Source organism: Talpa occidentalis, unplaced genomic scaffold (assembly GCF_014898055.3).
Source record: "Talpa occidentalis isolate TD23 unplaced genomic scaffold, MPIMG_talOcc4v2.1 talOcc4.15, whole genome shotgun sequence".
Lineage (NCBI taxonomy): Eukaryota > Metazoa > Chordata > Mammalia > Eulipotyphla > Talpidae > Talpa > Talpa occidentalis.
Window position 1 is genome coordinate 10272535 of NW_023601543.1, and position 24099 is coordinate 10296633.

Genomic DNA, 24099 nt, shown 5'->3' on the forward strand with positions numbered 1-24099 from the left:
AAGGAGAAAACCAGTGATATCCAAGACTTTTCCATTCAGCTTGTGTTGACATGTTTGAGTGATCCCTGGGGTTTTCAAATCCCGTAATTCAAGTGGATTCCTTCCAGTGTGGTCGAAGAAGAGTTGTTGTGAAGCTTTGCTCTGCAAGCACCAGAAGAGAACTCATAAAAAGGAAGCCAACAGCAGATGCAATCGCGGATGTGGCTTAGCCCTTGCAGCTGCCCCAGAGAAGTGTTCGGAGCTCACAATCCCCAGACATGAATCCAGAAGAGCGAATCGTAACATGGCTTATATCCTTGGGAGTTTTAGATTCCCCCAAAAAGACCATCTGTGATCCGGAGGAGTTCTTGAAGTCCTCATTGAAAAATGGGGTAGTGCTGTGCAAACTGATCAACAGACTCAGGCCTGGCTCGGTAGAAAAGGTAAGGGGTTCTGGCGGTGTCCCGGGGATGGCTGCCACCCAGAGCAGCAGCAATGGGACTCCTGGGGCCGCCTGTTGGCCAGGTCCTGTGACTCCTCTGCTGTTGTCTCTTTCTAAGAGCGAGAGCTTCTTTCTTACTGTCCTTGTCATTTGAAATAGTCAGAAAATGAAATGGCCTTTAGTCATCGGCCCTCAAGTATTAGGACAGTAAAGACCTGTCACACTGCTGGTGCCAGGGGACAAGGAAAACACGCATATCCCTAGCTTGCTCTGACATACACACATGTCACCCTCTCTGTGTCTTGAGGGCATGATTTGGACCTGGGCTACATACGAGTCTGTGGACTAGTGTGATGATTTGTAACAGATATTGATGGTGTCTATGGAGAGTTTACCTAAAATCAATGTAGATATTTTCCCCCAAGAAATAAAATATTCATTGAAAGTGAGGCTATTTAGCAACCAGGAAAAAAGAATGCAAAATATCACACAAGGTTTGTTAAAGTAATAGAAACCAAATATATCATTGGACTTCAATGTGTTCAAAGTGAAACTAAGCTTGCTCTCGTTTAAAAATCCAAGATTTTTGTTGGGGCTCTGTGGATAATTTCTAAAGTGGGCACGTAAAGTAAGTGCAAAGGTAGAATCCTACAATTATTTCCTTAAGATCAGCAGGGAATGTGAAAGTGAAGGTCTTTTGCCTTCTTGAACCTGTTTGCATTTTAACTGAACAATCGACTTACCGTTTCTTAAACTTGAAAAACAGTGGTCAGAAGGTGGTTAGATCTCAAGAACTGATGAAATAGAGAGAACAGCAAAGGGGAAAATAGAACTTTAATACATTTTCATGAGGAGGAGGGAGCAAGATACTAACTTGAAAGCAAGAATCAAACTCAACAAAATGGCCTGCGTCGCTTGAATTCACTAGCACCCCACTTTGACAAAAGGCATGAGAACAAGCTTGTAGGTAGAGACGGTGTGGGACTAAAGGTTTGCTGGCATTTGAAATACACACCGACCGTTTAGATTTTTGCCTCACTTCCTCCAGCGGTTATTTGTCTTCCTGAGGTGACAGCAATGTGGCTCCGTGCTTGAAAGCCTAGTGTATCTGGTCGGTGACTGGGGAGTGGGGTCGTCTTGCCCTGGGATGACACTCTCCAAGTGACATTGACCATGTTTCTCTAGTTCTGCCTGGAGCCCCAGACTGAAGCCGAGTGCACCCACAACATCCAAGACTTTCTGAAAGGCTGCGCCGCCCTGCAAGTAGAGGTAAGCTGGCCCTGGCTGCCTTCCTGGGCGTCCTCACTTTTCACTCTGCCAGTGAAGATGGCATGCGGTAAAACACATGGTTCATTTTCACTGTTAAACAGAGCTCGAGTCTTACGGAAACCACGGTGGAGGGGGTTGGCCCCAGTGGTGACTTGCTAGTTTGTCTTTTCCAGAAATTAGGTCCAAAACACTGCCAAATCAAAATGTAAAAGCTGATAGCCCTGAAAGAGGCTTTCCTGCTGAGGGCAAACGAGAGTGGGGCTGCTTGCTGCAGCCAAAGGGCACGTCATCTCTGAGTTGGGATGAGAGAGAAATCTATTGTCTCGTTTTCCCATTAACATTCTAGAACAGGGGCCTCGAAAAGCTGAGGGAGCATTGCCCTGAGGCTGAGACTTTACATTACACACACAGTTTCTACAGTCCATGATTTTATATTATATGAATCCTTACAGTTCCTATAGGGGTGTTACCAAGAGGAAGGTGATACTTTTACCTGTGTGTCAAGTTACTTGATGTCTGTGGGCCTCAGTGTTTTTATCTGTAAAATGGACACAATACTAGGTAGCTTGTGGTGTTGTAGGGTTCAAATGAGATACCGCATAATAATTTAGCACTAAGAGCCCTACCCTCAAAAGTTCTATGAGATAATATATGGAGAAAGCTCAGTGTAGGCCCAGGGACATGACAGATATAGATGAGTATGTGTAGCATATTTTCACAGGAAAGTATTAGTTGTGGTTTGTGTATGGATTCTATTGCTAGGGTTCAAACCTTAGTACTCACTCATTGGTGGCTTTGTGACCTTTGTGATCATGTTATTATACTTAACTGCACCTCTAAGCCTCAGTCTCCCCACCTGTAAAATGGGAATAACGCAGCACCTGTCTCTTAGGATTGGTGTGAGATCTCGGTAAATTCATAATCGTGCGAGAGTGTCAGGCACATACTGAGTGCTCTCCAAGTGTCAGTCTTAGTAGTAATAGAAGCAGCTTTGCCTCAGATAAACTTTGCTTGCTTTGGAATTTTCCCTAAAGTTAGGGGCTATGCTTGTCTCAGAGCATTTCATTCCAGGTTTCCCTGCTGCCTAATTTTAGCTGTGTGTGTGTGTATGTGTGTGTGTGTGTGTGTGTGTGTGTGTGTTTGTGTGTGTGGTGTGTATGTGATGCGTGTGTGTGGTGTGTATGCGATGCGTGTGTGTGTGTATGTGATGCATGGATGCATTGGTATGTATGGCTTTTAGGTGGGTGTGACTTGAAACCACTCTATCCCTTATAGAATATCTGCCATGGAACAGATCATTTTTTTTTAAAGATTTATTCATTTGTTCATACAAGAGCTGGGGTACAGGCCAGAGATGCAGGGGGTGAAAGGATTCACCAGAGACAGAGCGGGGAACAGAACAGGCAGATTGACCGAAGTACACTGGCGAGGGGAGCAGCGGGCGAGACAAGAGAGGTCTGCTGAGCCATGTGGGTTTCTCCCTGGCCGGGGATGGAACTCATGCTGCAGTGGCAGCTGATAGCTTTATAACACTGTGCTTAACCCCTTGTACCACCAGGGAGACCTTCTGTTTTTATTTTTACTCGTCAAATAAAAAGATGGTATGGTTGTCATGATTTTTATACTCTGAAGCAGATGGAAGGTATACTGAGCTGCTGTGCAGTTCTAAGAAAACCAGATAATAGAGACCTCCTGGCTCTGGTATTGTTGGGGACTGAGTCGTTGCGCAAAAGTGGATTTTTCTGCTCTTGAAAGTTTATTTCTTTAAGCATCAATGTGGAAAATATCGGTATCTACTTTGGATAGAGATCTTCTAAAAATACGTATCATACATTTATAGCTTCCTAAATGAAAGGAACTGGGCATGTTTTTCTTTTTGTAATTCTAGCTGGCCTGGACAGCATATGAATATGTAATGAGGCAATATCTGGTACATACCTTCTCTTGTTTGACAGACTTAGGTCAGAGTCTTGGCTAGGTCAGTTACCCACTGCATGACTCTGGGAAAAATTCCCTGGCCTCTGTGTGCTCCGGTTTCCTCATCTGTGTAATGGAGACATTAAGAATATCTACTGCGCAGAACTGTTTTAGGGCTCCAATGAGATAATGCCTCTAGGGTACTTAATATACCATTGTCCATAAGACACTTGTAATAAATGCTCACTGTCAGTGTCAAAACTAGGTGGTGTTGCATGCACACTGAGGAGCTTCCGAAGATAAATCTGATCAAATCAATACATAAGGAATGAGAGTGAGTGATGATCTGGGGAGCACCCAGCAGCCAAGGGTACAGACCATCCAGTCTCAACCTCCCCGGTAGCCAGGAGACAGACCGAGACACAAATATTAGTAATATCACTTTAGATAGAGTGTGCTAGGCACAATCCCTGCTGTAAGACATGCTTGACAGATTCTGGTTGATGCTGTGAAAACATAAATGTACATAAAGTGATAAGAACCTGGCTTGCCTAGTTTCCAGAACATGCTAATATTTATCTAAAGAAAGAGAGTCCAGTGTCAGGAGCCCAGACGCAGAGCGGCTGCATCCAACATGGAGGTGCAGGGCTTGACCAGAGAAGAGACCTGGGAAGTGAAGTTTCCTGGAGAGTAGAGTGGGGATTGCCGCTGCTGAGCTGGTTCTGGAAGGCAAGGCACTCTTGAACCCCTACACTGTGAGCCGGAAGCATCAGGCAAGCCAAGTGTGGCCAAGAGCTCAGGGTAGGCAGGAGCATGGCTGTAGCGCCTGCACCGCAGTTCTGACTGTGGCCACCCACCAGACACGCAGAGCCCTGGTGTTCTTCCCTTCCTCCGTGTGGAGGTCATCAGTGACCATGAGTGTGGGCTCTTCTGGAATGGATCTGACCCCTTATTGGTGCCGGAGCTCCAGGGCCGCTGTGATGGGGTGGCTTTCCTCAGATGCTGCAGTCACTGCATATCCTCTTGCCATGACCTGCTGCCCCGTGTCACCCTCAAGGGGGGATAGGCTGTGTGCCCCAGTCTGGTAGACTAGTATCTGGAGGAGACAAGTATTCATGTTGTGACTCCCCAGAGCCCTCAGTGATCCAAACCCCCCAACCCTCTGAAAGAGAGCCTCCCCACTACCCTGGTGAAAACACCCAAAGTCAGTAATACCAGACCCCATGGAAAAGCAGGGTGTGGCATCAGACAGCGGTTTTTTGGCGGGGGTGTGGAGGGGTGGGGAGAGATACTGCCAGCTCAAGACTGCTCTGTGGGACAGCATCTTCTCCAGCAATCAGGACCACTTGAGCCCCAGTCTGAGCACTTAGACCAGGCCAAAACCATCCTCGAGTTTGGGGATCTGGGCTTCATTGTCTGTGACCTCCAGTTCTCCAAGCTCATCTACCTCAATGCGTTCTGGTGCAACTACATCAATGGCTAGAGGCACATAAGGGTGTCTTCATAGACGTGCTCCAGCAGACTGTGGGGCACAGAGCCATCAAGCTGCTGGTGAACGTGGCTGAGGAGAACTGAGTTGGGCCGACAGAAACTTCTGGGGTACCTGATGCTGCAAGCATTGCCCTGACGCCACTCCCCTCCCACCCCACACCCCACAGTGTCTCTGGGGACTGTTCCCACCACCCACCTCTGGAGCTTACATATTGTTTCCCGGTTTGTTCTCTACCCTTCCAACCAACACACTTCTGCCCTTTATTTTTTTTAAAGATTTATTTATTTATGCATACAAGAGCTGGGGTACAGGCCAGAAATGCGGGGGATGAGAGGATACACCAGAGACAGAGTGGGGAACAGAACAGGCAGATTGACCAAAGTACACTGCTGAGGGGAGCAGTGGGTGAGACAGGAGAGGTCTGCTGCGCCATGTGGGTTGCTCCCTGGCTGGCTGGTGATTGAACTTGTGCCGCAGAGGCTGTGGATTGCTTCATAGTGTGGTGCCCAACCCCTTGCACCACTAGGGAGGCCCTCCTGCCCTTCATTTCTTATTTTTTTTAACCTTTTAAAAATGTATTTATTTATTTATACAAGAATGGGGTACAGGCCAGATGTGCAGGAGGTGAGAGGACTCACCAGAGACAGAGCGGGGAACAGAACAGGCAGACTGACTGAAATACACTGCTGAGGGGAGCAGCAGGCACGACAGGAGAGGTCTGCTGCACCATGTGGGACCCTCACCGGCCGGCCGGGATCAAACCTGCACTGCAGAGGCTGTGGACAGCTTCACAGCAAGGCGCTCAACTGCCTGCACCACCAGGGGAGGCCCTGCCCTTTATTTTTTAAAGGAAAATGGAAGTGGTGTTCCCCACCCTCACTGTACCATGTGTCTGGGTTCCCCTTATTTCCGTTTTCCACTGACACCCAATGTGTGCTCCACAGCCACCTCATCCCTGAGCTAGAAGACAAATGGAATGGGAGAAACAAAAACAAAAAGGAAGAAAGAAAGAGAGCAGCTTAAACTGAGCAGTTTGGAGATGTAGACAAATGGAGCCAGAGGTGTGGCAGCATGTCCCCAGTGTGCCTGCTGGCTGTGAGGCATGGTGACCACAGTAAAGAGCCACTCCCTTCTGACCCTCAAGGTGGTCACTTGGCCTCTCCAAGTAACCTCGAACTTGGTGTTTCTCATATGGCCATAGTGTCTTAGGGTCTCTCGAAGATCACACAGCTGGGACTAGTCACAGCAGTCTGCTGAGATGCCTTGGAAACACCACCCCAACTTCGATAGTATCTTTAGAAACACACAATATTTAAACAATTTTAAAGATTTATTTATTTATTTATACAAGCACTGGGCACAGTCAGAAGCACGGGAAGGTGAGAGAATTCACCAGAGCCAGAGCGGGGAGCAGAGCAGGCAGAAGGACCGAAGTACACTGCTGAGGGGAGCAGCGGGCGGCAGGGGAGGTCTGCGCGCCATGTGGGACCCTCGCTGGAGGCCAGGAAACGAACCGGTGCTGCAGAGACTGCGGGCAGCTTCGCAACCCAGCGCTCAACCGCTGTGCCACCGGGGAGGCCCTAAACAATTTAAAATGTTGTCATAAAGGTGTCTTTTATGTCTTTGAAATGACATCAAATTCATCTAGTTGTTCTTTTGTTACTTGTATTTTGTGTAGTTTATCTAAGAAACCAGTGCCTAATACAAGGTTATAAGACTTTTCCCCATATTTTCTTCTAAGTGTGTTATCGTTTTAAGCTCTTGCATTTAAGGGCTTTGATGCACGTTGACTTAATTTTGTACATGGAGTGAGCTAGTCCAAATTCATTCTTTTACACGTGGAGATCCACTTGCCTTAAATCATTTATTGAAAACACTGGCCTTTCCTTTTCTCAATTGATTAATGTAGCTTTATAGTTGATTTTGAAAGCAGAAAGCATGAGTACTCCAACTTTGTCCTTTGTTTTCCAAATCAAATCATTTTGGCAATTCTGGATCCCTTGCATGCCCATACGGATTCTAGGATCAGCTTACCTATTTCTGCAAAAAAAACAGCTGGAATTTCAATAGTGATTTGATTCAATTTCTATATCACTTTGGAGAATACTGTCATCTCAACACCATTAAGTCTTCTGCTCCATCAACACTGGATGTATTCCCATTTATTTAGGTCATTTTAAATTTCACTCAACAATGTTTTATAATTTTCAGTGTAGATGTCTTATACTGCTTTGGCTCAATTTCTTCCAAAGTGTGTCATTTCTTTTGGTGTAATTGTTTCATATTTGGATTGTTCATTGCAAGTGCACGGAAATGCAATTAATTTTTCTAGAGTGATCTTGTGTCCTTAAACTTTGCTCAACTTATTCATTAGTACAAAGAGTTATTTAGATGCCTGGTGGTGTTCTTATGTACGATCATGTCATCTGTGAGTAGAGATGCTTCCATTACTTCCTTTCCCATTTAGTGCCTTTTATTTCATTTTCTGGCTTAATTTGCCTGATTAGAACCTACAATACAATGTTGGCTAGAAGTGATGAGAGTGACATCCTGGTCTTGTTTTTGATATTAGGAGGAAGAATTCAGGCTTTCACCACGGAGTATGAATGCTAGCTGCGAGTTTTTCATATATGCTCTTTATTTGGTTGAGGGAGTTCCTTGCTATTCCTAGTTTTTGAGCGTTTTTATCACGAAAGGGTACTATTAGATTTTGCTAAGTACTTTTTCTGCATCTGTTAGGATGACCAATGATTTTTTTTGTCCTTAATTACATTGATGCAATGTTGTATTACATTGATTGATTTCCATATGTGAAATCCATCCTGCGTTGCTGGGATAAATCCCAGTAGGTTATGTATATGCACATACAGATTTGTGCACATCTGTGATCATTCTTGAAACATCTTGCTTCATAGGAAAGGAATTAATGTGTCAAAATTCCACAGATACCCCAAATTCCCTTACAAAAAAGCTAGACTCCCAGCAAGAGTGCAGAAAGTGCCTTCTTCCTGTCCTGGGCAATACTAGATATGATATATCTTTAATATTTGCTAAACTGCTGGGTGAAATTGATATTTCATTTCTCACTGTCATCTGTATTTCACAATTCCTAATGCGTTTGGACATTTTCTCACCATTTTATAGTCCATTTTACTTCTTTCCTGTGAACCAAATATATCTTCATTATTTGTTTATAGAATGGAGAAAACAGGGAGGACTCTCAAGCCTCAAGAGAAAATCTTCCAGAACATAAGGAAAAATCCTCACCTCTAGGAGGAGTGTCACTAATGTGACCAGGAAGTCCCTTAACACCACAATTCTAGAAATTCTGTTTTGGTTCTGCCTTTGAACCTGATGGGACTCAGGGTCATGTACAGTCTGATCAGCAGAGACTGGCTTGGGTGGTACTTCTCTGGTGGTCTTGGCCTGGCGGCAGCCTCACCAATATGCAGTGCAAAGGCAACTGCAGTCCTGTGGTTGCATTTCATCCAGACCTTCCCCCTGCCTCATTCATGCGTCTACACCACCACCCTTACTACCAGCCCCCTTGCCAGGGACACCGCTATTCTGTCCTGAGCCAAGCTGGCTTTGTCAAAAGGTGTTTGGCTCATGAAGGATTTCATTGAATGTAAGGAGGCTCAGTTAGTGCTTCTTTCTTTCTCCCTCCCTTCCATTCTCTCTCTCTCTCATGCCAGCTGGGATCAGCATGGCTTTTTCTGTGCCCCCACCCCCTCACTGCCTCCTGTCTCCCTGACTCACTCCATCTGCCTTGTCACCGGAACAGCACGGGTGCCCTCCCCAAAGTAGGGCCTGTGGGACGGACGATTTGCCATTTCCCAGGGCCTGCTCTGCAGGGAAGCAGTTCTGGAAGTAAGACAGCTCTACTTATAATCATGAGTCAAGGCTAAATCTCCCATAAGAGCGCCAGCTCTGGGAGGGCAGCACCTCCCCGCCAGGAGTTAGGCATCCGGCCAGGCAGTCAAGCAGTAGCTGCAATGGGTGTCTTCGAATCCTGAGCCTGCACCAGTGTGAAGTGAGAGACCCCTTCTCTGTGCCTGGGCTGGCTCATCCCTAAAACGAGGAGACTAGAGTAGGGTATTAGCTAACCGTTGGATGCTTTTTAACTGGCCCTTTTCCATCTCTTTCCACTGGGCAAAGCTTTATATTTAGCTGCTCAGTTTGAGCTACTGGGAAGACTAAAGAGGATTTGGGTAAGTTTCCTTTCTGTTGAGCAAATCTGACACTCCTAATGGAATTTCCCAGAGTTGCATGAAATGTCACCCATGACTTCTGGCCATCCTCATCTTTTCCCCAGGGCGCTGTATTTCTGTAAAAATTGAACTTCAAGTGAGGTTGTAAATATTTCCCAGCTCTCACGAACCTCTTCATTCTCCTTCAAAGACACTCTGTGCTGTGGAAGCTGTCATCACAGAGCCCGGGAGGGGCCCCCAGGAGAGTTGGGGAAGGGAGGTAAGTGGCCGGCCGCTGGGGCGCGCCTCCCCGCGCGGGTGTCTCGGCGCCTCCCCGCCTCCCCGCGCAGCGTGGGGGTTCCGAGCGGCGTCCTGCGCTGGGGGGAGAGCAGGCCAGCAGCGAGGGCCGGCGTGTGGGGTCGGGGTTCCCGCCCGAGGCTCTGGCAGCCGCCGCCACCAGGCCGGGCGCGGGCCGCGCGGGCTCTGGGCCGAAGCCCGCGGCAGCAGCATGCGCAGTGTGGCCGCCGCCGCTGCTGCTGCTGCCAGGGCCACCCGGGCGGCGGCGGCGGGGCCGGCGGCGGCGGCGGCTGCAGCTCTGCCCTGCGCCGCTGTCACTTCCAGTTCCTACTTTGGACGATCCAGGTCCGGGTCACTGCTTCCCCGCGCTGCCCGGGTCCCTCCAGGCCGCGCGCCCGCCTAGGCTTCGGCGGCAGGCAGGAGGGGTCTGGCGCCCACCGCCGAACTGGGTCCGCAGGGGCCTTGAACGCAGGCTCCCCCCGCAGCCGCTCCCGCCCGCCACCGCCCGCGCGCCCGCGCCGCACTCGCTGCCAGCGCACCCAGCGGGGCGCGTCTCCCGCACCCCGCGTCGACCCCGCGGCCCCCGCCCGCGGAGCTGCGGCGGCAAGAACTTGGGGGCAGCACATCTGGCTGCCCTTTAGATGCAAAAGCAAAAAAAAAAAAAAAGGCATTAAAAAAAACACCCAACCCCAAACCCCGGACTGGCGAGGTGGCGGGCGCGGCGCAGAGTTTGGAGACGGGCGCCCCTCCTCGACCGCGTCCAGGAGCAAAGTTGCAGCGCCTCCCCGCCCCCGGCGGCCAGCCCAGCTCTCCGGTTTCGCCTGGGTGGCGGCCGCGCTCAGGGCAGGTCCCAGCTCCGCCCGGTCCGGCGGTCCCCGCAGCCTGGGCAGACGCTCGCCCGCCGCTCTCGGGCCCCGTGACTCGGGAGGGCGAGCCGCTTCCAGGAGGCGGCGGCGGCGCGGCGGGAGCGAACGGCTGGAGCGAACGGGCAGCCGGAGGACCAGCGGGCAGCAGCCGAGCCAGGTGACCTGCCCGTGGCAAGGGGTCAGGGGCAGAGGAGAGCGCGGGGCCGGGGGGCGGGGGGGCGGCGAGGGACCCCAGCCGGGGCGGAGCCGCCCTTCCTCTCCCTGCGGTAGCCGCGAGCCCCAGCCGCGGGGTCCGTTCTCTGGCAGGGCCTCGCGGCGCACCGAGATCCCGGGGGCCGAGGGCGCGGAGCGGGGACGCGCCAAACTTAGGGGCGAGTTGTCCGGCTCTGCCCGCCAGGTTTGCATCAGATCGGATTCCTTCTTCCCCCCCCCCGGCACCAGAGCAGGAGCCAACGGTACTATTTTTGACACTACTATCATACCCCCCCCCATCCCCAGCATCCATACATTTGGGGATATTTTCTGTTCTCGGTGTGGCGTGCACAGCTCTGTCGCAGGACTGGTCTGTGCACGGAAAAGACCTGCACTCTGCAAGGCTGGTTCCAACGTGCGTGTAGTTAATTTCGAGTTTTCATTTCCAGTCATATAGAGGAACCCAACAGGTATTTGAGCTATTTCCTTTCTTAGTTCTAGAGTGGAGAGCCCTTAAGTTTATCTGTCTCTCCCCAAATATTAGGGTTTTATTTTCGGTTTGTTATTGTTTTCGGACCTGGGGTGACTCACATCAACTTCTAAATGTGTAGTGGGAGTAAAAGTACAGTAAGGGAATATATTTCTCTACGCCACTATGGATATTTTTGTCAATAAAAGCTTCATGGGATCCAAAATAAGATACATTTCAGTGGATGGTGTATAAAGTATTAACAATTTTTAAAGCCAGATTCTAAGGGACAAACTGCTTTTCTAACTTATATTTGCAGGGAAAACCCACAATTTGTCCTTGAACTTCCTATATTAATTTTGACATTGGCCATGGTAAGAGGAGCTCCGATGACATCATTTGCTCTGGCCACTGTTCTGCTGTTCTGTGACTGAGAGCACCTCTCCAAAACGTAAGGCCTGGGCCTGCCCTTGCACTTCAGCTGAGGCATTTGCAAGCATTTCTCTTAAGCAAAGTATTATGCTACACGCCAGGCAGTGCTGCAGTCCCTGCTTACATAAGCCGGCTCTGGGCTGGTGTGGTCCCTGGGTGAGCTCCGAGCCTTCCCTATCAAGAGTTCTCAGTGGCGGCGGGAGGGGGTGGTTGTTGATGACTGCAGTTTTGAACAAAGTAAATTTCCAGCTAGTATTCTCATTTTGCCTGTCTTTGCTGCTGAATCTTTTTTTGGGGAATGTCTTCCTCTTCTTTTATCTGCACTTCTCTTGCCCTTGTAAAAGACGTAGGAGAGAGAGCATTACTTTCATTTGAAAGACAGAGGAGCAGAAAAGTTTAGTCAACCAAAGTCACGCAGCTTCCCACTGGCAGCACCAGAACCCAACCTGGACTCCCGTGCAGCCCAGGCTCTGGCTCTGTTTGTTTTTACTCAAACATGACATTTTTCACAAAAGTGATTCATGGGGCACACACGGATGCTGTGTCTTCTGAGTGGCCAACTTTTTTCTTTTTTTTTTTTTTTTTTTTGCCATCTCACATCTTGGCCTTGACTTTGCTGTGAGGACATGAGCAAAACTTTGCAAGGGAGGGTCTGGGGTTCGAATTTACCCACGAGTCCGCCTCTTCTCCATTCATCTTCAGGGCTAGCAGATGCTCAGCAGAGGGAGCGACTTGGACCCAGAAAAGTCTGATATTTGTTGGCATCATCAGTCCGAGTATACTGTTACTTCAGTCTTTACAAAGAAACTCCTTCAGGAGGAGAAATTGGAGAATGTGTGTTTTGTTTGTCTACAGCCATCTGTTCACCACTGTACTGAGGAGGGGAAGGAGTCCATTACCTGCTGTTTCTCAAGCTCTGATGTTCTCGGTCCCAGGCGAGGCAATTGAGGATATTGTTTTATTTAATCCTCGTAACAGTCCTGGGAGGGCAGTGGTCTTGTGCCCATTACACAGCAGTGGAAACTGAGGTTTGGGGGTGATCCAGAGAAATGCCACTTGCTATCAGTGCAAAAACAGACCCAGAATCTAATCGGTGATATACCTCACTCTGAAATGCAGGCTCTCCGCCAGGTGCCAGACTGTACCCCCCAAGGAGCTATCGATAAATAGAGGAGAACCTAGACCCTTGGATTTCAGACATAGCTGTACAGTATACTCACCTGGGGTGCATTTTACAAATACAGGAGTTGCCCACCACCCCCCTAGCTTCCAGTTAATTGGTCTGCAGTGAGGTCCACGCCTTGGTATCTCTTTTTTTCAATTGTCTCAGTAAACATTCTATTGAAATATAACATGCATTCAGGAAATTGCACAAATCCTGAGGATATCATTTGATAAAGTGAATTCATCCATGTAATCAGTATACTGATAAAGAAACACATTATCAGCGCCCAGAAACCACCCTGTACCCCTTCCCAGTCACTACCCCTCACCAAGGGGCACACTGCCCCAATCTTAAGACAATAGATTCATTTTTTTTTCTGATTTGATGTTTTCATGAGTGGACTGGTACAGTATGTGCTTATGTGTGGGAGGTTTCATTAACTGGGGTGGTATTTGTGTGGATACTGGTGGTTTCTCTATTTACTGCTTGTAGTATTGCACCAAGTGGACGTTCAGTACTTTTTCTACCTGTTCACCTGTTGATGGACATCTGAATTGTTTCCCACACCTCGTTGCTATGAATGCACTGCTAAGAAGCCCTCAAGCAAGGCTTCCGGTGAACATATAGGTGCATTTCTCTTGGCTTGATACTACAGAGGGATGGAGTGGCTGGTTGAGCAGGGACTGTCTAACGGTTTTCTGAGGTAGCCAAACCTAATTATTTCGCTTTGAAGGCTCCCCTAGTGATTCCAATATGCATCCAGAGTTGAGAACCATTTCCCTGGCTTATCTAGAGCTCAGCAACCTACCAAACTGCCACCAAGCTGATAACCCTGAAGAGAAACTAGTATCCTCTTCAGAATCTTGTAGAAAATCTTTGCTGTGTTGGGCAGCTAGGGTCTATTTTCTCTGCAACCTACCAAACTGCCACCAAGCTGATAACCCTGAAGAGAAACTAGTATCCTCTTCAGAATCTTGTAGAAAATCTTTGCTGTGTTGGGCAGCTAGGGTCTATTTTCTCAGAATCTCTTGTGCCTAGCTACCTTTATGTTGCTCGTCCATTCCACTGTGCTTGTCTGTGGACACATTTATTTCTCTGCTAGTCTTGGAACTTCTCAAAGGAGGGAAGCTGGATCATCTTTGTTACCCTAGCAAACTCAGCACTCTGTAGAGTGTGGCACATGGCCGGTGCTCATAAATGTTTATTAAATTAACGACGGCTAGGATGACTGAATGGTCAAGAGAGAGCTGGGCTGCAGGATGGACGGCCCACCTCTGCACTAAGACTTTGGCACCTGGTGCCTAGGAGACTGCCTGCTGGCCCTCACTCAGAGCCAATGACTTTATTGATGTAACACGCTGGAGTTATGAGTAATCTTATTTTTCCTCCCCAATTTCTTGGTTAGAAATAGCAAATGAGATGACATGTGTGAAAGCACTTTGTAAAATGGAAACCAGTATCTAACCAAGAAGCTCCAGGAAAGGAGATGAGGGGCTGCCATATTGCAGCCACACTGGCAATGGCAGAAAGAGTGTACAGTTGACCCGTGAACAGCCTGGGTTTGAACTGGGTGGGCCTACTTATATGTAGATTTTTTTCTCTGCATTCACAGATGCAATCAACTGCCTGTGTCCAGCGCTGGCTGGTTGAATGCTTAGATGCAGTGTGCAGACCACAGAGGGCTGATGATAAGGGACTTGGGCATTGGTGGATTTTGGTTTGGGGGCATGTCCTGAACCCAACTCACTGGGGATACCAAAGGATGACAGCAGTTAAGGTTTCAAGGATTTTCAACGGTGTGGGAATCAGTACCCCCAATCCCTGCACTGTTCAGGGTAAGTTGCACATATGTGTATGTGGAACACTGAAGAAATGAAATCTACCACTCATCAAGAATGGAGACAGCAAAACTATAAAAAGCAGAATCCCCCCCAACATATAAACATCTGGGGCCTTTGTGTGTGTGTGGGGGGGGGGGTCTGGCCACCCAACATGTGCTTCGTGGCCTAGTGGCTAGAATGTGTGGCTTTCCCTGCCTTGCTCTGGCTTCGATTCCTAATCTGGGAATCTTCTGTTCTGGGAAGTAGTATAGTAGTGTAGATAGAGGCTGAGAGCTGCAAATCTGGACTTGCACTGCCCTGGGCTGGCCACATATTGGGTACGTGGTGGTGGGAGGAAATATGAGGGAAAGGTCACCTTAGTTTTACTAGGCATATACTACCTCCGAGCATTACAGAAGAGAGAGCTGGCAAAGCACTTAGCCTGGAACTCAAGGAAACTCAATAAAAGCTAGTTCCTAGTTGGAATTTTTAATTTAGTGAGTACACTAAGGTTCACAAATGACAATATTACATTTTCCAAAAAATCATTTCACTTAGTCAGTTATGTTAAGCAAACTCTGTTTAAGAAGTGAGTCATGCTTTATAGAAGTCTGGCATAAAAAGAAACAACTTGAGTGGAGGAGGGTAAACTGAGGACTTCTCCCAAGGTTCTGAGGATTTACACTCAGCTCCATTGAGAATTTAGACGGGCATAGAACTTAAAATGGGGGTTGGGGTGGGGCAGGATCCAGCCATCTTATTTCTCAGTCCCATGCTTTATTTGGCAGACTGCTAGTTTGTTTGAAAAATGATTTAAAAAATAAAGTCAAAGGTAACATCTTCACATATTTTCTAAAAGTGAACACCCTTCTTCTGAAGGCAAAACAAAGTTGAACAGTTCTGGGAATTTTCGATGAATGGTGATCGCAGGCTTGGCCTCTATTCTCATGCTTAAACAGCAGAAACTAATCCTTTCAACATTATTAACATCTTTCACTCAGTAATTGAAGTTCTTTTTTTTCCTCCAAGACTTGAAATTCGCAGTGCTTCGCATCATAGGAAATAATTTGAATTTAGATTAGAGTGTGTTGAAATGTGTTTACAATGATTTATATGCCATATTTTACTTGTCTATTTATCTGGAAGGCTACATAAAGAGTTAAAATTTCAGTGATATTGTAGACCACTGATCTCCATGTATCAGAGACTGGAATTTTTCACTATAATTTCAGATAATATAGGAGTAATCTTAAGAGTTTTATCAACTGCTTATAACAATTCATGTTAAGTCTCCAGTGTATAGTCTTCCTGTTCTCAACATTTAGCGTGGCCAATTTTTAGCAGCTGAAAACAATTTGTATATGGTTTCCTTTATAACAATTCAGGACTAGCAGTATGTTTGGGAATCCAGTTCTAACGAGGAACTGGAGAAGACAAAGCAATTGGAGTCTTCTGAGACTATGAATTATTCAGTTGTTAACCACAGTAACTTCTTTAGCTACCATTTTGTGTTCTAATAATAGGAACAGTTTGGACAGAATCCTCTTGGAATTGAAAAATCAGGAAAGCTTTTCACTCTTTTTTAATCTGTGCATGAATTATAAGAATGTAGAAAAAGTATTTTCAGTTTCTCCTGTGTACCTGAATGAAGTAGTTTCACTGTTGTGATTTTTAAAACAAACATTGGGTTGAATGTAGTTTAATATACAGCAAAATTTTGTTAGAAAATTTGGCCAAATGAATTTTCCTGACTGGAGATATATAAGTTACTATGTCTTAAATTTAACTCACTTTAATTTGGTTTTAATGCTGATTCTATTCCAGACTGTTTCTGGGCACAACGGAACACAACATAGTGCTTTATTAAAACCGCACAATCTTGGCCAGCTAACCCCGACTGCAGTCCCATGCTAATTTAGTCATCTGGTCACTGAGGCCCAAGCTTCAGCCTGAGAGGTAGCGACCTTGCCTGCTGTCTATGAGATAGGTAGAGTCTTTGGATGTGACCTTAGGGTTAGTTCCAAAAGGAAATGTAAGGTCTGGTCTTTGAATTGTAAATGAAATAGTGGGAGGTCACTTGTCAGTTTCTGAGGGCCTTTGCTAACCAAATTTGTATTGTTATTTATTCATTGATTCTTATTTATTTTATCGAGGTGATGTTGGTTTACAACACTATGATTTAGGGGTATAAATTCACACCACACCCACCACCAAAGCACCGATAACCCACCACCAAAGCCCATTGTTACCAGCTTCTTAGAGGAGGTGCCTGACACAAACTACCCGTCTGCATTGTGACATTGATATTGCCGCTTCCTCTGCTATCACCTGGAAGACATTATGACAACAGACATCTGTCTGATTAGCTTCAGGCCTGTCACATCTAGGAAGCTGGACCCCACTGTGCAGAAGGGCGTATGGATTCAGGGATGTGGATCACCGAAGCAGCACATAGTCACACATCATTTCTGTTTGACTTCTGGCAGAAGATTTACCTTCCTAATTAAGTTCTGCTTAAACAAATAGAGTAAAATCCCAGCTTTATACTTTCTTGGGGACTTGAATATTATTACAGAGATCAGACATGTCAATCGAAGGATTGGATAGGGCATTAGGGAAAAGAAGGAATTAAATTAAGGTGAGATGAAATGCAGCAGCTTGCAAAGCAGTGAGTGAAACCCTTATTAAGGACTTGTCTCACCCTAGACAATAACATACTCTTTTTCCTATCCCTTGGAAGTGTGGACATTATTTTAAGAGGCTTCTTGAAGGTGTCAAGCTGTTAACAACTTTTATGAAGAGCCCAGCCTGTAAAGATCTGAACACTAAGGAATGCTAAAAAATATTCATCTGAGTAAATGTGAAGATCTAACTGGCGTTATTACAAACAATGCATGGATCAGACAGCAGCATCCTATATAGCAAGTCGAAAGGCATTCTGGGAAGTTGTACAAAATGGAAGGTTTTTATAGCCAGACAGAGGGTGGGCCAAGAAGGTTATTTGAAAAAGAAAAGATTGTTTCACGCTAGGTTGCCTTCCTTAGGGGTAGCCTTGGCGGCAGGGGTGGGGGTGGGGTCTCACCAGGCAGATTATCTCACAAATGTAGACCAGGAAATTCCAACAATGAATTTAGATCTTTAATCTGGTTTGATAACATGGGCCTTAGCACAAGTGACTCCATTTTGGGCCTGTTGTCTTTTTAATAGGAACATTCCATCTTATAGTTTGTCTGTTCTTCATGGTTAGGTCTCCAGCAACCTGAAATCATCATACCAATGATTTCTGAGAAACATATGGAAACCAAGCAAATGCAGTATTTTGCTAACAAAAGAAATAGAATAACTTCTTTGGGAAAATGCACGTTGGAAGAGTATAAATATAACGAGTTTGCATTCTTTGAAGACATGCAGGTGCTTGGAAATGTGTTCTCGATGGGGGAAAATGATGATCTAGGATTAAAAAAATCACTTCAACAGATATCCAGTGGTTTAGTGGTTGGTGTACTTGTGAGGATGTCTTTATTTTTCAGAGTTTATATAATGTCCATTTTATTTCATTTGAAAACATGTATGCATTATTTCCTGGCATACAGCAGGTTTCAATTAATATTTGTTGAATGGATAATGATTGGATGAATTCTAAAAATATTATTTGAGATAGCTTGCATATCTGATAATCAATAAGTAGATAATCAAGAGTTGACTTTTACTTATAAGAATTTATATGTGAGCTTTTAAAAAAATTTCTTTTAAAGATTTATTCATTTATTTATGCATAGAAGAACAGGGGTGTAGGCCAGAGATATGGGGGATGAGAGGATTCACCAGAGAGAGTGGGGAGCAGAACAGGCAGATCTACTGAAATACACTGCTGAGGGGAGCAGCAGGCGAGACAGGGAGCCTGCCTTCACAGACTAGCCTCCTCTATAAAGGCCTGTACTGTTGACCAGACAGGAGTTATTGACTTAATGGCATTTTCTGAGGATATTGTCCTAGTCCTGTTAGCTAGAGAGAGTTCTAAAATAAATAGTGCTTAGAGTGCCTAGGGTATTTGCTCATCCTTTATATGAAAGGACAAGGGAAATGTATAAAGACTGTTGGGTGTTGATTTGGGATCACGTGCCAAAGCGTTCTTCAATATAAAAGTGCATTATTTCCCAAAAGTTTACTTGTAAGTTATTGTTAGGGGTTCAGAATACATCTCCCCAAGGAAGCCAGCTTCTGTGTGGTGACTGCATGCTCTGGCTGGCCTACAGCCTCCTGCTTACTCACGAATGTGGCTGAACTACAGAACGAACTCCCAGAGACCAAGCGGTAGGTGTGATGCTGTGTTTCTGGGAAAACTTGTTCCGCATTCCAATTCGGAACATTGGGACATAAGTCCCCTTTTCTGAAGGGGAGGGACTTGGGGAGAACACCCCCCAAGTCTGGCACACAGATGCTCCAGCAGCTGAGGCATCAGCTACCCACCCTCACTCTCAAAACCAGTGTGACTTCTGCAAAGGCTCCAGTGACAGGAGCACAGAGAAGGGGCGGGAAGTGGCCGCAGTGACAAACTGATGGAGCTGCAGCTGCTTCTAGGCCTCCCACCTCTTGTCCTTGTCATGGCAAGAACTATTGAGAAGAGATTTCATTTTTCCCATTCCTTCATGTCTACCCTCTTTTGTCGTGAGTGTATCCAAAGCCAGTTGTTCTCTCGGTTTTTCTTTTTAATCCTGTGACTGTCCCCACCAAGACGCCTATATCATTCCTCGTTCATTCTCTTTCCTCAACACTTAATATTCAACTGAAGGGAAATCTCTATTGAGGAGAAAGCTGCTTCCCCCTGAAGAAGAGCTTGTAAGGAAGAGTGGAGATCACGAGGCGTGACCACCTGATGTTGGTGGCCACCAGGAAGTAGATTTGGTGACTTTGAAAGGAGATGCCATCGGTACAGGATTACACTCATGGGGCTTCTGCGGAGCTGTACTTTCTGGCTATGGATTTTATGAAATGAAAGTAATTGGGAAACCCATATTAGTTATGTAAATTGACTATAAATCCACCGAGACAAAAGAATATAGATGGTTAAAGCTGGCAACAATCTCCGTCCCAGTGCCACTGTAACAGGGTGGTCCCCAGGAGTCCTATAACACCACTAGGAATTCATAAGTACATCATTTTTAAAAATGACATTTTGAAAAAAATCAACATAAACATGTAACAATTACATTAGATTGTGATGCCCTGGGCTTGCGTTGCTTTGATCCTGTACTAGCCAACACATTTCTAATTATAATTTGGCTTATCATGTAGATTTCTGGGAGAGAGCTGTCTGGCCATAAAATGAGAATACCCAGTCTTATTACTGATTCATTGTTAAGCAAAAATTGGTAAATTGGCATTTTGGGCTCATCCATTGACCTTTTGTGAACTTGGTTAGTGTGAGTCCATTTTCAAGAACCTTGAGAATTGAAGGCCAGATTCTGGACCTTGGGAATCTAGCCAAAATGCTTCCTCCGAGAGCCCCTATTGAGGTGATGGGGCAGCAGGCCTTTCACTTGGCTCCTTTAGTAAAAGACTTCCCCCAGATTCCAGATGGGAAACACAGTCACAGTAAAGCAGCATTGCTTTCCTGAGATGCTCACAACTGCTCAGCAGTGACCGATCTGGGGTTGGAGTCAAAGTCTTCTGACCCCCACACCAGTGCTCTTTTCAATACTTGATGTTACTGCAGCTACATGCACACGTCAGATCTTGTTCCCTAACTTGCTGGAAGGGTGACAAAGGAAGGTGAATAAGAGAGAAGACAAATAAGAGAGAATAAGAGAGGTGACAAAGGTTGGTGAATAAGAGAGAAGAGGACATGGTTGCTCTCTTATATTTGCTCCATATCAAGTAGGAACAGTAGTTATTTACAACCAGGCATGGTACAGAGGCCATCCACTGTATTCTAGTAAAAAGAATACCAGTGACTAATTTCTGAGCTAAGAATGTTATTTGTTGCTGACTTTGTGATTACTATTAGTAGTAGCCATGTGGAAGCATCCCAGGTCACGTTCACAGAGCCAGGAGTAGTGCCATCCAGTGAAATATGACTAAGCAGCTCAGATTTGCTTGCTCTGCTGCACTACATAATGACATTTCCTCCAAAGATCAGGGGTTAACAGAGGCAGAATGCTCAGTTTTGAGAATTACAGAATGTGATTCAAGATGGGCTAAGTTAATTTAAGAGTTTATCCAATAAAACAATAAGAACATGAGCGAGCTGGAACGTGCCTAAAACATTTGGAATTTTTTTTTCAAATGGGCCTGAGATGTAAAGCTATGTCCATGTGGTCCCACTGAATCACTTGCTTTTTAGTTGATTGGATTTTTACAGTTGAGTGATGGAGCCTATTGTGATCACCCCAAACTCTAAATTAACTTTAAATGGAAGTTGATTGAGTGGTATTGAAGCCACATGGCATTAGAGACATCAGCCGGTTCGGAATTGATATACAGAGTGGCTTCTCTTAACAAGGATGTCGATTGGACTGTGACGAAAGTCAGGTAGTTAGAGCATGATGCCAAGGAATGATTTAGGTTGGTCCTGCAAGCACGGGCTTCATCCCCTCCCCCCCAACCAACACCTCACAAATATGGACGATGGCTCACAAGGTGAAACTGATGACAAATAGAAGTAGCCCCGTGTGGCCTTTCTCTGCTCTGACAAACATGACAAGGTGCTCGCTGCATCACAGCGGCCTCTCAGATGATGACAGCATAGCAGTTAGGCAAGGCCTCTGCAAGTAATGTGAGGTTCAGGTCTCAATGTGCTGACTTCCACCTGGATAGAGACGTTTCACTTACTGCTCAGGCCGAGCACAAACAATTACAGTATGGTTTATTGGGGGGAAGTCCACTTTATAACAGTATAAGCATACAGCTCCATTGGCAGAAAAGGAGGTGAGTTATGAACCAACTAGATGAGCTTCTGGAGACCAGTGAGAGCGCACCATGTTGTGGAAGTTGGAATTTCCCTTGTGGCATCCGCTTGCATGGAAGGGGAGGCCAGGGCTGCTTCTCTGGGCAGAGCATCCAGGCAGATGCCAAAGTCGAGGGGCTTCAGAGGCGTGTTATCAGGGCTGCCTATTAATTTGGGGACTTGGCCTCTTGGGCACAGCTAGGTTTGATTAGCTGTGCCCATGGGTCTGTTTATCAAGGTCCTTGTAAACCGGCTCACTTTCTTTTTAAATTAAGTCACTCCAATGCAGGCACACCCCTTCCAACACATGTAACACTGCACAGACGATCGTGTAAGGGAGGTTCTCTCTTCACCACTAGTTGAATTAGTCATCTTAGAGGTTGTAATAAACTCACTGCAGATGGTACAGTTGCTGCTTGTATTGACAGCACCAGGGATTTCTTTCTCTGTGCAAACCCACGGATTTCTTTTTCCTTTTTTTTTATGTCTCATGGGAACATAAAGTATGTATATAGGACTAGAATGCTTCTCAGAACACTTTCTTGAGTATTTTTATTGCCTACATAATTTTCTTGCTTTGTGACTTAATTACTCTGAATCATAAAAATATGAACTTCTGTGCCATTTCTATTGGCAGACCCCAGCAGTTCAGTACCTAGTATTTAGTGGCTGGAAAATAGGTTTTGCCATCATTGTGGCTATCCAAAATGGGAAAATGTGAGCAAACATTAAAAAATTAGATGCCTTGTCTGATTTCAGCTGTTGATGTGGGATTGGCCCTTACACTGTATGTAAAATTCAAAGAAATCTTTAATGATTTTAATCCCTGTATCTCCTGCATCCCCTGCGGCTGTAATTGCAATTGTAGCTATGGCTGTACTTGAACGTGCCTTAGCACATGCGAGAGTGGGATAGTGAAACCATCAGCAATAGTTTAAAAAGCAATTCTTTCTTGTCTGTGTCTTTTTTTTAAAGATTTATTTATTTGTTTGTTTATTTATTCAAGCACGGGGAGAGAATTCACCAGAGCCAGAGCGGGGAGCAGAGCAGGCAGACTGACGAGGTACACTGCTGAGAGGAGCAGCGGGCGGCAGGAGAGGTCTGCGCGCCATGTGGGACCCTCCTCCGGTGGCCTGGGGAGCAGCCGGGGATCGAACCGGTGCTGCAGAGGCTGCGGGCAGCTTCGCAACCCAGCGCTCAACCGCTGCGCCACTGGGGAGGCCCACTTGTCTGTGTCTTAATGGTGGTAAATGGAGGGAGCAAATCCTGCTGTTTACTTGACCTTCACAGATCCTACAAGAACTAACCAGCTAATTTCTGGACCAAGATAGATACAAAGTTGAACTAATCTGGGACTCACTTTCCTACCCTACTAATAGAGTCTAGTGAGACACAGAGGTCTAGAAGTTCATGGCTTTGTATTGGAAAACCAGACAGTATAAATGTGCAAAATTGCATTACCTTCTAACAAAGTAAACCCAGTGCTTTGCAGGCAGAACAGGACAATGGGTTCTCCACTTTGTAGGTGTAAGTGATTGGGATGAGTCCTAGGCAGATGTCCTGTAGTGTAATCTACTTTTCTTTGTTCCCCTGACAACTTGGCCCTGTTGGGGGATTCTCCTTTGCTTTTTCCCAGGTAGGTGGCAGAGCCCTTAGTTTTTGCCCCAGTCATCATCTCTAAACTCACACCTCTCCTTTGCACTAAGGTGTAAAGGACTTATAATAGCTGAAAGTGTTGTGCTCCCTCCCAGTAAGATTTCCATTTTATATCGGATGGTTTCACTTACAGAAGGAACATAGGTAAAGGGACCAGGAGAAAAAAAAGAGACAGAACTACCTGGCAAACTATAAATCAGAGACATTCTACAGGGGAGGAGTCGGGGAGAGGCAGGAGCACAAGAGACTATGGTAACGGCATGTCTTGGTGGTGGGGATTTTATGGGGACTACACCTGAGAGGAGAATGAACAACATTGTAAAAAATATATATATCAGTTTTTTTAAAAAAAGATTTCCATTTAAATAGAGGACCAATCTCACCTGCAGGGAAGAATGGTCTTGGGTGGAATTTTCAATATCATTCAAGTGGGGCCTTGGGAGGGTGTGGCGTGGTGGCGGGTGTTTGTGGTCACATCTGTTCTTTCAACTGCTCTGAAATCATAACTCTTAGGCATTGTCTTCTCCATGGGTCCCTAGAGGCCCCTTCCAACCCCTTCCTGTGTAGCAACTCAGGCTACAGAACAGGCTTGCAGTGAAGACAATGCCTCTGGGTACAATGTGTGTAGGACAATGTGTGTGGGGTTTTCTAAAAAGGGAACTGTGTAAAGTACAGGCAACTTCCCTCAAGCGGATGCAATGATTCTTGCTGCTGCACATTTTCATTTTTTCTGATCAGTTAATTTTATTGGGGGCTGGGTCTGCTCCCTTTTTCCTTCTTGGTTTTTCTCGGCTGGCAAATAATCAAATTAATGTCAGACAGATTGACAAGAGAAAAAGATCAATCTAATTATGTACATCCTCATAGCTACATAGACATGAGGATTCCGAAGATGGTTAGACAAAATGGAGGTACATATGTCATTTTGGACTAAAGAGAAGGAGGTAGGGATTTTGGATTTCAAAGA

At 45.9% G+C, this 24099-nt stretch overlaps 1 protein-coding gene across 1 annotated transcript in view; it reads left to right on the forward strand.

Moving 5' to 3' along the window:
* Nucleotides 1–242: 242 nt before the first annotated feature.
* Nucleotides 243–24099, forward strand: part of ARHGEF6 (Rac/Cdc42 guanine nucleotide exchange factor 6) — a 97112-nt gene continuing 73255 nt past the window's right edge. Inside the window, exons 1-2 of the mRNA XM_037512801.2 lie at nucleotides 243–422; nucleotides 1607–1690. Coding sequence (XP_037368698.1) covers nucleotides 258–422; nucleotides 1607–1690 — 249 coding nt within the window. The 5' untranslated portion in view covers nucleotides 243–257. The remainder of the gene's footprint in view (nucleotides 423–1606; nucleotides 1691–24099) is intronic.